Source organism: Erithacus rubecula (genome assembly GCF_903797595.1).
Source record: "Erithacus rubecula genome assembly, chromosome: 8".
NCBI lineage: Eukaryota > Metazoa > Chordata > Aves > Passeriformes > Muscicapidae > Erithacus > Erithacus rubecula.
Window position 1 is genome coordinate 10,686,345 of NC_136659.1, and position 16,110 is coordinate 10,702,454.

Consider the following 16,110-nt stretch of genomic DNA (forward strand, 5'->3'; position numbering starts at 1 on the left):
ACAAATCTTACTCCAGCTACACAAAAGGAATTCGTAGCAATATTAAATATTAAGCCACTTTCCATTTCTTAAGCCTTGCTACAGAGTATTCACAATTGAGAGATCCCATGTGGTATCCAGCAGGATAAATGGCCTTTCCCAATACACATTCACCCTGGGTAGTCCAGGTGCCAGGCTTAAACTGATATTATCATGCAATCATTTCAACATCTGCATTTCACAGAGTGAGTGAGAAAACAGTGAGTGTCAGATGTATGAAAGCAAACACAATCTGCGACAAAAGGCACACACTTTCCCCAGCACACCTGCCTTACACATTTCTTGCAGGAGCAGCCTCTGGCATTATTTGTAACATAAGTTGTACCACAGGAAGGAATTGAGGAAGCATCAGAAGGAGGCCCAAAAACACCTCTGACTCTCAGTCTCTTATTACCTTTTCCTGGCAATCAGGCAGGGGCAAATGTGGAAGTTTATAACCACACAGAGGAGCTCAGGGAAGAGCTCCCATGAGCAGAATGACTGCTAGAGAACAAAGCTCAGATCATGGCACAGGAGTGGCCAAATGCAAACAAGCAGCTGTTCCAGGAAGAAAAGAGCCTTCCTCAAAACTGACAGAGACTGGAGAAAGACTGAGTGGTTTGACCTGTTTCTATGGCACACGCCCTGCCCTGATCTGCAACAACCATACAGCCCCACAAGAGCCACAGCTTTGCCCCTTCTTGGTTATAGAATAGAAATTGGTACCTGTGTGCGGTTGAACGCTACTCTTGCAAAGACAGCTTGAGACACACTGGCTCTCTTCAGCTCATCTCTGACTTGCTGGTAAATATCTGGAGAGACTTCCACCGATGAATTTGATGGCTCTGGTTTGACAGCTCTAGAGATGGGTGGATGGTTCAAGAACTGCTGGTTGATAGCCTGTGGGTGCTGGTGAGCCAACAGTCGGCTGACGGCGATCTGCTGGTTTATCAGATGGGCCATCGCTATCTGCTGCCTCACCAGCTGTGGACTGAGCTGAGGAGACAGGAGCCCAGGGTTTATCATTGTTTGCATCGTTGGCACTTGGTTTCGGATTGGAGTACTGTGGTGAATTTGGCCGTGAGGAGACTGTTCATTAGATTTTCCCAAAGTTGCCAGCTGGTTGATATTTGGTAAGTGCATGGGGCGTTGACCAAGAACACAATAGTCTGAAAGGTTTTCTCTTTCCACTCTTTCCACTGTTAAAAGAGAAAAATTTGTTTGCTGTCATTTCAGTTTGCACTTAGGGCAAGGATTATATTGTAGGTGACTGCACACAACAGCACCTGCTTTACTTTTAAAGTCTACACCTGCATAGAAATATCATAGAAACATAAGCAAAAGGAACACAAAGCAAAAGCAAAACAAATAATTAACATTTTCTTGGTCTTCCCAAGCTTCATCCACAGCTCATGAAGACTCCTTATAAATTGACAGCAGGTATCCTCTCCAGCCTCCTTCCCTAAAGAAACAAGCTTAGACACTTCCATTTATACTGTTACTAACATTTGAATCTGTCACAGCAAACTGATTAACCTTTAAAAGTACTCAGTGTTTCAGAATCCCTGGCATCTAGGTAAAGGAAAGAAACTCAAATTGGTATCCACTCACACAAACCAAATGGAAACAAGGCCATTCCCTGTGCAGCTCATGGCACTGCCTCTCATTACAAACTTGGCAGCTATTATCTTTTTCACATACACTCTACCTTGTGTGTGAATAAAGCTATCTGGTACTATCAGCTCACGCAGGTGCACCACAGCAGACTCATGTTGGTTGTGTGAAAGCATATTACAAAACAGTGAAATTCACACATGAGAAAGGTTTAAAGCACTGGTTCCTAAAGCCAAAGCCTCACTGCCATGAGTCTGTGCAGGAACTGTAAAGCACTTCTGCACAAATACCCACCTGAAAGAAAGTGCCTTCGCTATCTTCAAAAATTTTGTTTAGCACAACAGTGATCTCTAAGTGACATCATGCCACAAAAAAATTAAACAGTACACACTAAATGCATATACTGTAGCTTTACATACTGATGTGCATTGTCCCTGTTAAACATCTCATGTCAGGAATATCACAGTTTCTTTTCAGGTAACTGCAGAACTAAATGCACATATTACAAAATTAAATTTTCTCCAAAAGTACCATTTAAAATAGGAAATTAAGTTTAGCAAGTGCATAAATATAACTCCTACCTAGATAATTTTAAGCAGTCAGAGTCATTTTACACTAGGTTGCGGATTCCATAAGCCTCCCCACATGCAATTGAATAGACATTTTTGTATTGATCTGATACAGAAGTGTTTAGAAACACACATCATAGAAAACCACTGCCTCATCCCTGTACTAGTCTCAGCAAATAACAAAATAGAATTTATTTCAGAAAGGTCATAATACTATTATAACTTGTGTAATGATTAACAACTGTACGAGGTTTTGAACTCTTTTTCAAAACCTAATCTATATAAAGCTTTGAAGCTTTGCACAGTTAATACTCAGAATAGCAGCTTATTGATGATTTGCTCTGTTTTCTTGTAAATAGAAAGACAGTTCTTTCCACCTTTCAGAGTTCATTTAAGACAGACAGGGAGTCATGCCCTGAACACACACAAACACACAGTTACTATCTTTAGAACTATCACTCCGGAACAGCACAAATACTAAATTTTACAACTAGGTGAATTAACACCCACGATTTCCTTGTAAGAAGTTTTAACTCACTATTTCCATTCTTTAAAAGGAAAATCTCATAACATCTTTAGCTTTCTATTAAACAATTGCTTAATAAATTCAAAATAAAAATTAATTTCAAATACAACTATGAATTCCACTTTTCATTTTTGAACCCAACTGCATTTCTAAGTAAGTGCTTAGTTGTATTTCAACTATGAAAGGCAAGGCAAAACATGTGATGCACAAATATTATTGTCAGCAAATGACCATTTTGCTGTATTACTTGCAGGCTGTCAGATACATAATGCAGCATTTTAGCTCACTGAGAATCCCTATTCAAAAGCTGCTCCTCATGATGTCAGTTGGCCTCCATGAAATGTGGTCCAGAAAGCTCTATACCACTTCAGGGACAGACATGAAATCAATGTCAAACATGCAATAGGAGTAGTGCTAATTGCAGGGATGGACCCATCACCAACACAGAGGTGTGGGCAGGGGAGTGAGCAGAGGCTGCTTTATCACAGCCTCAATGTTCTGCACCACGGATGATTCAGAGCCAACAGGGCCACACTATTCCCTCCTCAGCCTCTCTGCACTAAGCCTGCACCTGAGTAATGCCATTAAATACATACAGTTGCTAGCCAAATGGAGTTATTCCACTGGTACAATAGTTACTTGGCAGATATAAACAGGATGAAACTGTTGTTTAGTGTAATGAAATATTTGGAGCATCCTGCTACATCACTGACAACCCTAAAATAAGAGTCCTTCCGCTAGGAGCTTCAGAAGAGCTGAAAAAGTTCTGAACTATTTGTAGTTTGAGAAGCACACAGAGAATAAGTCACTGAAACCAACAAATTATTACTTGTTAGAACATAAAAACAGTAACCAAGTGTTTTTGAAAACTTGGTGAGAAATAAATATAAATAACATTCACTTTCTGGGCTGAACCACATTTGCCAAGTTTCCACCCACTCTTGACTTCAATGCCAAGTTATAAACCCCTATAAAAATAAAGTTTAAGATGAAAAGGCTGCCAGGCTGTTAATCTCTGCAGTGCTACTTAGAATTACACAGAAACATCACCTGACTTTCTTCTATAGGTATATTTTCCCCTTATTATCAGTTTCCCTTGTTGATCACATTAAACTATACAGCCAGGCAAGTAGTCCCTATAAACAAACCAGATTCTAGTCACTTCAACCACTTTGGTAATAAAAGGTTACCATTAAAAGTTACGCTGGATGGAAAAAATGTGCATTACTCAACTCCTCAAAAGTCTTTCCTTCTCTAACATATTGCCTGCATCTGATTCCCTGTTGTTCTTTGGTAACTATGGACTGGTTACCAGATCTGCAGGGCTGAACAAGAGCAAGACTGAGACAGCCTTGAGATGGAGACTGGCACTGTCCTGAGAGACAGGCCAGCTTGCCAGCAATTCTCTAAGCAAAAAGGGGTACAGGAGCCACAAAGCTTCTGTGCCACCAGCATCCTGCCTCAGATATTCCAGAGACAGGGCTTTAGCGTTTGCATCCTCCATTTTCCATGTTCATACCCAATTACAGCCTTTCCCTTGTTTGCTATTGTTCTTCTCAAACAGGGGATACGTTCAGAGCTCCTGTAGTTCCATACTGATTGGAATATAAATATCTGAGCAGCAGAACCTTACACAGGGAAGGAAGGGGTTCCATGGATATATGCTATCTACATTCAAGTGCTGCTGATAAACTACTTTTGCTAGCAATGCCTGTGGTAGTTAAATAAAAGCTGGTTCAGGAGGCTGTTACCTACCTCCATCTGTGGTGTGACCACAGCAAAAGGCATTGCAGTGTTTTTGTTTTCTCTCTGTGTCGCTCACTTGGTATGCAATTCTGCAGTTCTTTGCTTGAAGAACTCATTTAAACAGCACTGTCATATTGCAGAGCCACCCACCCTTCTGAAGCCAATCACTAGGTAGGCAGAGATTTGTGTCTGGACAACAGGTACTGTGCTAAGCTCAGCACTTAGCTCTGAGAGCACCCTAGAATAGCATCTGCCCTTCATTTTTCTATACCTCCCTACAACATGTCACTACCTCTACAAGAGTCAGAAACCAACATAATCCCCAGAATGGGAGCAGCAAATTATTGTATTTGAATATTCCGTTCTCATCCTATAATGATTACCATGTGTGTCAATGTATTTCAACTCCATACTGAGTTAAAACTTCCTGGATACAGCACAAAAGGAATTCAGTGCACCCTTCCCCTGTGTGATGCTCTTAACCTCTAGCCCAATCTTCCTTGCACAGTCAAGCAGCTGACGCAGACCACAGCACAATAGCTTGGGGTGGTCTGCATGCAACTTTCCATTTAAAATAAAACCAGCTCAAAAGATTTAAAATAAGATTTATTTCTCCACCTTCCCTTCCCCTCACACTTTATTTGCACTGAGCTGTTAATAGGAACATTCTGACAAACAGCCCGTGGGGCATTTAGGGCTTATGCGTGGCACTGAATCGACTGACAGCACTAGAAACAAATTCCTGTGCACAATAAGGGATGCAGCAGGGAGAGCAAGAGTGTAACACGTCTCCCAGCACTGCACCGCGAGCGGGGACACAGAGGATCCGCCAGCGTCCATGACCCAGCGTGTCCGGAACTCTTCAGTCCCACAGGCTCACAGGCACTTTGCCCCAGAGTAAGAAGAAGCTGGTAAAGAAACGTTTTGTAATAAGTTACTAGCCGGCAGAATTGCCATGCTTCAATTGTGACAGGATGTCACCACCCAGGGCTGTTCTCCAGTTTGCTTCTTTGTTTTATTTATTATTTAAAACCTGGTGATCATAAAAGCCATTTCTAGCAGTGGTCATGGCCAAGCTGGGAGAGCTCTGTGAACTCTGGTATACTCTACACAAAGCCTGAGACAGAAAGGTTCCCACAATTTCTCCTGGCTTAGCACCATGCTGCTCACTGGAGCAAGACTTGAACTCTGGAGCCATGCTTGGGGGACAAAGCACAGCACCAGCTCCACCTCGGAGAGACAAGGCTGCTGCACTACACCCAGAGGGTGCCCTCTTGCTTATGCCACATAATTATGAACTACCACTTTGTAAATAACAGAACCACTGCAGAGCACAGGAGGTGCTTTTAAAGTGGTAATTCTGTATCTTTTTATCTGTAATTGGGATAATTACTTATTTCTTTTAATCCCATCCCACTTAACCACTTCAGTGCAAAGGGCTGATCTGAAGAATCTCATTTTCATTCAATGTCTAATCTTTGTATTTACCCATAGTCATTTCCTTGCTTCAGTGCCTGATCTCTGCCTAGGCCACTTATTCCTGTGCTCAGCACTGGAGGAAAAGCAGGCTGATGTGACAAGAAGCTGTAACTTTTAAAACCTTTCCTGTCTCTTACTCCTGCAGGACAGCACAGAACCATGAAATAGCTATAGAGCACATACAGAAACTGTTTGGCCGCTGCCTGTGGGTAGCAAAGGCCTTTATCCAAGCCTAATGGAAAACAGACAGGAAAGGCCATTGTCTGTTCTTTGTTGAGTTGCAAACCATTCAGTTCCCACCAAAGCACAAATCACTATTTTTTTTCCTTAGAATCATCATTAAAAGTGGGCCTTGAACCACCAAGCTGAGGTAAACTGAGCAGACTATACTAACATTGCTGAGTCTCTGTACAGCTGACCTTCTCATCCCTTATCCTCAAGACAAGCTCTAAGTCATCCCTTGGGACACAGGGATGCTATCGTGTCTTCTGCAAGTTCTGCTTAAGCATAGGAAGTCAAATTCTTCACATGGGCTGCCCCTGGACTGCACTACTTCCAAAGATTCTCATCAGGAGACAAGCATCATCATCTTATTTTTAGATTTATTTTTGGGTTTGTCTATAGGTGCATACAAAAGTACGAACTCAGTTCTTCATAATCACGCTAACATTGTTTGTCAAAAGGACATGCCAGATCCATCTGCCAGGGAAAACCATTACACTGAAGGTATTCTAGTGATCACCTCTCTAACCCATGAATACTGGACAGGTGAATGGAAAAGGAGAAGCAGCAGAATCATCAGCCAGAACAGTCTGGCAGAAGCACAGGTAGTACTGCTTCAGATGAACTGATGTTATCATCTGATATAAAAATATCTCCCTTCCTGTCAACCTATTTTAACAGGAGACCCAATCTTTTGTGGGCATTTCACAAGGGAGGTACAAACCTCAGATCCAGTCAATTGTGCAATCCCTCTGGGAGACAGATATGTGTGTCTTCCTGATTAATAACATCAGAGATGGTGAAGGGAGGGAGACAGAACACAAACATCATTAAGTCGGAGATGCAAACTCTTCAGAGATTTCAAGCAAAAAGAACGCCATTGTGTTTTTGGAGTTACATATCCTATGAAATCCACGGGATCAGAGAGACACTTTGCAGCTTTTCACATAAGAAAGATTATGCCTGTACCTAAGGTTCAAGTTATCCTTCTGTTTCAAACTAATCTCCACTAATGCTTACTTTGTAAAAATAACTTTTCTTCTGAGTTAACATGTTGCTGTTTGGCAGCACACAAATAATTTTTTTAAATACGAAAAAAATTTGATATTCCTAAGGTTAAAACAAAAACATGTTTCCTTTTTAGAAAATGGAGATGACCATCCTTTATTAAGAATTCAAAAGGGCAGAAGTCCCAGCTGCAGCACAAAACTAGTCCTCACTGAGGAGAACACAGTTGTGGAACAGGAGACATTTTTTAAAAAGTTCATCGTTTGAGCAAGACACAGGACAAGTGGCTAGACAGTTTCTCCACAGAAGGGTTTCCAGTCTTTACTGTGTGGCCTATGTTGCCTAAAGCAGCACTGGCTGCAGCTCCAGCCACACACAGGAGCAGCAGATGCCACTGAGCAAATCTCACATATCCTCTGCCACAGCACAGGCACTGTGGGCAGTAAGATGGATGCCCCAAAATAGCCACAAGCCAGGAAGACATTCTGCGGAGCTAAGAATGATATATGCATTTACCTTAGATGAAAAATATTCTTAATTAAAAAATAACCCCAAAGGGTGTGTTTTAATTCTCTTTACAGAGAGGAATAGCCAAGAGGGCCACAACTCGTAGACCACTGGAACACATGACAGCAGCTAAACTGATTTTTATCAATACACATGCAAAAATCCCTCAAACTGGCCCTTAACATCATGGACAATGCTGAAATACAAAGTGTTAATGTGGAAAACTGCAGACAAGGGGTCTCTAATTCTTGCTGAATCTTGATGCTTTTAACTTATATTAAAAGAGAGAGGCCACTTTTTCTTCATTATTAGTGACAACTGATGAACTACTCTTCTCATAAAACAGCAGAGCAGGGCACTGACTACGAGGACATTTCAGAGTCAAGAGATGATCTTCAGGTCATGTATGTTACCTAGATGCTGACAAGTTTGCCTGTGATTGATGCTGTTTTCCTTCCTTTTTATAGAAAGTGAAGAAAGTCTTGTTTTTAGTGAAATGAATACAGAGTAAGGAGTGTAAAAGTAAGCAATGGAGAAGAGCCCCACAGCTGACCCTAAATGCTTTAATGCCAGAGTCACAACTGATATCCAAACAAGATATGAAACGTACTTCCTTTAAAAACTTAACATTTCTGCAAAAGGTCAAGACATATGCATATAAATACATAATATATATAAATCCCTCCACTTACATAGAGAGAAGTAAATACACACACATGTATCAGTAAAGAGGGTATTTTTAAAGTCAGAATCACTGTATGGGAAAGATCTGGTGTGCCTTTCTTTCCATGAGGCTGCCACAACATCTGCTTCAGAGGAACAATTAAAAACTCTTCCTCAAAGCACATGATGAGAGTTTTCCCCAGGCTCGCACTGGCATTATCACTGTGCTGCAATCCTCAGTTCCTTCAGCCTGGAAATAAGAAAGCTGGGAGCCTTCTGAATCCTGTTTCTAACCTCTCTGAACATACACTGGTCTCCAGGAACACATTAAAAGAGAAACAGATTGCTCTGTCGATCCATTATTGGAAGTGAGCAAACAAACTTTCAAGAATACAAGAGCACATAAACAACAAATCAGTAATATTGGAAAAATCAAAGAGGAGCCAAAGCAGATTCTCAATTTAAGGAAGCTATGAAAGCTTTTTCTTACATTCTTGATCTGTTGAAACAGAAATAATTGAGGCCTCTTCCTTTAAAGTGAAAAGCCTCATCATTCCACAAAAACCTTGAGACAGCCACAGTCTCAAAATTCACATCCACAGAAAGCTATATTTTGACAGACACTGATGGCAGGAGCAAAGATTACATGTTCCTCATACACAGACAAAAAAAGTATGTCTTTTTATTTTTAAGTCCACAATGTATTTATTTCATCCTGCTGCCTTCCTAACTTCCTCCCACCGAGCTAAGTTGTGTCATCAGGCAAAAAGAAAATATTCACACCAGTTAAGATTTTCAGTTGTGAAAGAATTCTGATGCAGTGATAGTCCTTCTGATAAAAATAGAAAGCATAACACTTAGAAGTGAAATATCTATTGAGAAAGAGAGCTAAAAAAAATATTCTAAATGCTACAAACCCAAAACACTGTGATTCAAGTAGGTAACTGGTACGAGTTTGATCCCTTGACAATTACCTGAATTATATGGTTAAATCCTGAAATATCTCTCTCCATACATATCTATATATACGTATATACATGTATATAGTTACTTACAAAATGTTGTTTTTATTCCTGTATCTATTTGTTCATCAAATTTAAAATCAATGCAAACCTTTCAAGCAATTATTGAAGTCATGCCTTTCAACAGTGTTGAATGCCTTCTCCCAGCCTCAGCAAGTTCAGCTTGTAGAGAAATCAGACAAGCATTTCTCAGATTGAGAGAAGCATCCCCATGGGACTTCACAGGAGAAAAGCAGTTTGAGAACCACTGGAATTCAAGTCATTGGTCTATAGATGTCATTGATTAGTATGTATTCTTTAGTAAAAAAAAAAAAAAAAAAAAAAAAAAAAAAAAAAAAAAAAAAAAAAAAAAAGGGAGATCTCTGATTCTTCATTGAGGCAGGTTTAAACATAATTAAACCCTGTCATGTATGCACAACTTTGTGCTAAAAGGCCTCGCATCCCTCAAAGAGAAAAAATAGTAAAAAAAAAGGGAAAAAGAGGCTTCACATAGTAAGTAATTCATGGTGCATATTTTGAACAGAATTACAACACATACTGAATAGCTTAATTACCACCTCAAGTGATTACAGACACCCATGAGGGCAAGAAGTCCACAGCAGAACTGTTAAGCCTTTTGTTTCCCAGCCACTGCACACATTCCATTATAACTGTTTTAATACTAGCTCTCCTTCAGATATGTATGTGTATCCCAAAGAGACTGGAAAGAGATTATAATCCCATTATAATGTCCCTCATACACACATCCCAAGCACCAGACCCAGGGCCAGGAGGAGACAAAAAGCCTCCATCCTCACACCTGCCAATTCCCACATCTGGCTGTACACCAACTGTCGTGCTGCTGAGTAAACTGTGAACATCTTAAAACCTTAAGGGGATGGGGCAGGGTGGGAGAAAAAAATTCAAGCAGAATTTTGTTCTAGCATCATCTGACACAAGACAAAATTGCCCTGCTGAGCTGAACTAACTGAAAACTTTTTTAGAATTATAAGCATAAGTAGTTTAGCTGTCTTTTCGGTGAGTTCAGCAGAATGCACACTGAGAATGTTTACTTGAGATTTGATACAATTCCATTTGTGTACAGCTTTTACATCTGTTGCTAATGATATCAAGTTATTGATTGTTCACTTTCTTATATTATTTAAACATTAACTATGCACTCAGCAACCTGATGCTTTTCTTCTTTCTCTTTTTTCCAGAGAACTTTTTATTTCTGTCTGTCTTTGGTTGTAATTACTTTGATCTTCCAAAGAGTATAATTAATTTACTGTTTATTTATTTCTATGAGAAAGGAAAAAAGTTTGACCTAGTAGATCTATATGTGGCAATTTGTAACAGAATCACATAGCTTATGTTTAGGAAATGATGGTTTTGATTAAGAAGCAACCATTTAGTTCCCACTGTTTTATTAAAACAGACATTAGCAGATAATAGGAAACACATTTAACACTGTAGGCTGCATTTAGTTTGCAACGCCAATAAAGTTATTTTGAAGCCCTTTCCTATTTTGTATTTACCACAGCTCATGTGAATTGTTTTTTGCTTTTACTTTCTAGTAACCAGCTCTAGAGTTATGCAAGGATACGGGTGCTGGTTCTAAGGACTCTAAATCATAGTTTTAGCTAATCAATCCAGCTACAGCCCACAAATGAATCACTGCATCATCTATTCACCTTCATGGAAGCCCCTTTTTAAAATATTATTAAAGGAGTATGTGATGACTGATGCATGTAACTTGAGTCACTGATTTTGCACACTAACTGAGCTGTCCTGCAGGACTATCTGGCTACAGAAAAGAAACAAAACAACATGAAATGAGAGATAATGAAAAACTGAAACCACCTAAAGAAGTGCCAAAGTCTTCCTGTTTGCAGGCGGTTAAGATTACTGCTCTGAAGTTGCATGACTGTTTATTCTCCATGCACCACTGTACCTGCCACAGACTCTTTGTTTTCTCTCCCACTCACATAGTTGATGAATCAACACTACTTGAACTGCTTTATAGCAGCTTGTGTTTACTTCACACATACCTTAACCTTCCTTTTTCTCCTCCTACTAACACACACAAACTTCCAAACAGCAATGACTGGCTGTCTCTCTGAATAGCACAGATACAGAGTAATCTGGCAAACTCTTCGGGTTTGGATCCTTGACCTTTTGATTCAGGTTTCATTCTGCCTGTACTGCACTGAACAATTTAACTGTGCCCTTACTAGGTAAAAAAAAAGTAAAAGCATAAGCTTTAAGAATGGAAGAAAGTAGAAGATAACAGTGTGCTAGAAATACTCAGAAGCTGTAGTAGTATCTCTACAGTTAAGAACACTACAGTTAAGAGCTTCCAGTGCCTCTGCAACTGGCACCCTTGCCCAGTTTTGAAAAAAGAAAAAGAAAAATGAAAAAAAGCACCTATTTATGTTCTCCCAGAGCAGCATGTAAAAGCAAATGGTGATGACCTCAAAGCTGTTTGATTCTTTTGATTCCTTTTTAACCAAGAGGTTAAAGCACTTTGAATAAAATTCTGTTATTAAGAGACAGCATTTAGAGAAAAGAAACACTTCTGAGTCACACAATGGCAATTAGAGAGAAAAGAAAATAGCTAGTTTATTTGGCATGAGGGTAGCCACATAATAAAATGTCCAATCAACATTTTTACTTCTAGCCTAAACCATTTTAGTAGGTAAAAACGAACATCTCCATTTCCTTGCCTGCACTGTGACACCAATCCTGCCTAAACAATTTTCCTTCTAGACACAAATAATCTCACCATAGAATATTCTTTTTTCCTCTGGTGAAAATCTAATCATTGCAGAGCCCAGGCATGAGTGTCTTACAGGTATGCTCTGCACAAGACAGATGTGCAGAGAAAAACCAGATGCCTCAGAATTTGTTCTGATGTTTCACACAATTTTGTTTCATGTGTTCCTAACTCAAGCAGCAGACTTTTTATGATATTATTATGCAGATTTCTAGTCTGTCCTAAGGAAACAAAACATGCAACCTTTCATAGCTTATGTTTGCCAGCCTTTTATGAGGAAAAGACAGCACACTCTTTATGAAAGGTGCTAATCTTTACACAACTAAAAATACAATGGTTCCTCAGGAAGGACATGACATTATTCTATTTCTTCATGTTTGTAAATTCTGTTATGATAGGCTACTGAAAGGATCACAGACAGAAACGACAGCAACAGTCTATGCCTGCTTTCAAACAATGAATCTTCCTTTCAGTGGTGTAAGAGAGAAAAACTATGGAAAAACCCTATCCCAGGATACAGCTAATCTCCAAGGGTGATAGATATTTGGGGACGGAGGAGCCAGGAATTATGAAAAAGCTTTTGACTATCCTCTAGATCATGAGCATTTAAAGCTCACGAGTGTTTAAAGAAAAAACAAACCACAACCCTACTGAACAAAACAGTCCAGCACACACCTAAGCCCCTTGAAAAGGGAGAATAAAAGAGCAAACCACATATGATGGATGCTTGTCACATAATTTTGTGCACCACTGACAGGTGATTAGATAGTCCAGTGGTAAGAATGGGATGAACTTATTTAGAATAACTTTACTGCCTCAGGCACTGCAGACCTAGTAATACAATTTCATTACTGAAAAAATACAAACAATGGGCTCCTTTCTCTTAACTTCACTGGGTGCAGAACCTTGTTATCTACAAGTGTCTCCCAACAACCAGTATTAAATCCTCTGTACCCAGATTCCACAGGATAAAACACAGCAGGAATGGCAGTATTTCGCAGTATTGAAAACAGAACAAGGGCACATGTAACTTAAAAAGTCTAAAACATTAAAACTAAAAAGGGTTTTAGATTTCAGGAACAAAACAAAACTAAGGCAACTTACATAGCAATTTAACTTTTAAATCCTGAGATACTACAACATTTTCTTTCCAAAATGTTTTCGCTTAATTCAAAACACAGTTGATCTTTCAGCACAGCTAAATGGGATATATTAAGCATGTTTTGTGTCCTGTGTTTTCATGCCAGCCTTGTTTGTAAAGTATCAGATTTAATTTCAAATGTGCTGTGGCTGTGTCCTCTTTGTAGACAAATCCACAAATAATATTATTGCTTATTATTACTTTTATTTAAAGCAAATAATCTCAAACTGTCAGCAGAATTTCAAGAACTTGGAAAGCAAAATAAATTAATTTACCTTTAATCTTCTTGTACTTTTTGTACCATCTCCCAAACTCCTGGCACTTGGTTGCTGACACATTGGCATAGTATGTACTATTTACAATGGATGAAATCATACTCTGGAAGTATAGAAAGAAAAACAAAAAGAGATTTAAAATATCTTCCACAATTAGAAATCTTTTCCAGGAAAAGCAAATAACATGTGAGTGCATAATGATCATCCATTTGTGACTTTAAACCCAAAAGAACTGTCTGATGAGTACAAAAATTTGGTTTTATTCTCCAGTCTATATGCCCAGTCATGAATAAAATCACAAAATAGTAACTATTTTGCACAATTATGTTAAAAAACACATAGTACTAACCTATACTGAGACCTACAGCTCAGACTAGGAGTAAAGTTCTACTTTGCTTTGTACTTGTGATATTGCAATAGCTAAACTTTAATTGCATAACAACAGGCAGTGCCGTGCTGGGGAACACATGCTCACCGCACCAAGCACAATTTAGGAACCAGATCCTAAAGGTAAGATTAGATGCTGCAGCATGCATAATCCAAATAATGCTTTTCAGATGGCTCTGTTCTGCTTCCAAATGCAGCAAGACCGCAGAGCCAAGAACTGGAGAACATCCGTGCTACTTGCTGCAGAACAACAGTTAGGCAAATAAGTTAAATTAATATAATTTACAGAAACGTGTGAGTAGCCCTTGTGTGAAAAATCACCCAGAAGAGAAATTAGCAGTGCCATTCAGAGCACAGGGAACCACACATACTACAACACTGAGCAGTCAAAATCCACAAGAAAGCTCAACAAAACTGAAATATCAGCATCCCTTGCCTAACCAGCACCCCCTTCCTACTCTGCAAATTGCCCCATAGCAACTCCATACAAGCTGACTGAAGAGACAGCTGCAGACTGGTTTTCCAGCACCCTTTTATATCCAACAAGAAGGGTATTTCATATCTGGGGTGCCTCTGCCCATTTGGTGACAAACAGCCTCATTATTGCTAGCTCTCCCATTCTATTCTTCCCTTCCCTTCCTCCATGCTATAGAGGATGAATCCTTTTAACAATATTTTGCTCTCCTTTGCCCCTTCCAGGGTCAAATCGTTCCCAGCACATGCACACTGTCAGCAAGGGAATGCAATCTAACAGCACCAACACACAGGAGCCAATGCACCTGCTCCACAGACTATTTTATTTTCCTCATGCCCTCTTCCTGCACTTACATCAAAGCTCAGAGATAGCCCTGGCACCTTGTGCACCTCTTCTGCACCAAGAGGAGAGCAAGGATGATCTCACAGCTCAAACCATGGCTTTAAGCTCTGGCCTACAGGCTCCTGCAGGCTCTTGGTCATCTCTGAAAACCTACGAGGCTTTCGCACTGGCTCACTGAATTTAACAATGCTTTAAAACAAAATCATGCCTGCCCTCTTCCAGATTTATCCAGCCTCTGCAGGATTGTCTGCCCTGTCCCATTCACTGCAGTATCATAGGACTCTTGTCTGCTCCTAATGCTTGAGTTTAGGAATTTAAAAAATGTGAGCAAAACTGAGAGACTTAAGATAACTGGAAAATACAGACAGCTTTCAGTCTTCAACAGGTAATTTCACTTTCACTAAACAGGGTCTTGTGCCTTTTCACTCTACCTTTCCCACTCAAAGGGTGCTATGGTGCATTGCAGTAGAGTTTAAAGGCTATGAAGTAAGAGCCTTGTTAAGTAGCAGCTCCAATTTCTAAAACTGAGATTCAATTTTCTAATTAAAATCAATATTTTGAGACATAAACCTAGCATTGTGGCAGTCAGCAGCAACTCCCTGCCCATAAATCTTCCCTTGCTCTACAGCATTTTAACAAGCAATAGAATTCTGAAAGCCTGACATGGCAATAGCCTCTGCTGAAGAAGGGTTTTGAACAAAGTTGAGCTAAGTTGGGGTTTTTTTGCATCACTTCAGTTAAATTTCCGTTCACTAAGGAAGGGTGGGGAAATTGTTGAACTCTGTCTACATATCAATTTGGTTCTCTTAATTTTTTGGGGGGGTGGAGGTGGGGAGTTTCCTTCTCCAAATCAACCAGTTCTACAAGAAATCAATGTTACTGAAATCATGGAGCTATTAAATATCACCTTTATTTGAGAAAGAAAAGCTTAAACTAAATAGTAAAATCAAACAGTAAATCAACCACTGGTGAAAAAATCCCAGGACAGATTCTCTTCTGCAGGGGAAAGAACTATAACAACTTTCAAACCACATATCCTCACTATTATATGTAAAGTAACACTAGGGGTATTTCTGCTAGGAATCTTGGTATGTCTGCAGAAAGGAAATATCCACTTAAAAGGGGGGGGGGGAATCACTCACTTGTTGTATATTTCTAAATAATGCATAATATTTCTGAAAAAATCCTTAAGGAAGGAGTAAAGCAGCAAATGTGATTGGTGTGTGTGTGGCCATGACAGCCACGTGGAATGAAAACTACTTAGAGCAGGAGCTAAGAAATATTCACACAAAGAAAATCTGGTGCAGTAAGTTCAAGGAGAAAAACATGGGACGTGTTCACATCCCAAGAAAGCTTGCTCC

The 16,110-nt window shown here is 39.6% G+C and overlaps 1 protein-coding gene across 3 annotated transcripts in view; it reads right to left on the bottom strand.

Annotated features, from left to right (window-relative positions):
- Window positions 1-16,110, bottom strand: part of SATB2 (SATB homeobox 2) — a 127,537-nt gene that overhangs the window by 52,098 nt on the left and 59,329 nt on the right. For all 3 annotated transcript variants that reach the window (XM_079311373.1, XM_079311372.1, XM_079311374.1), the window contains 2 exons: window positions 13,546-13,648; window positions 745-1,217 (listed from right to left, as the gene is read on the bottom strand). In XM_079311373.1, the coding sequence (XP_079167499.1) occupies window positions 745-1,217; window positions 13,546-13,648 (576 nt within the window). The remainder of the gene's footprint in view (window positions 1-744; window positions 1,218-13,545; window positions 13,649-16,110) is intronic.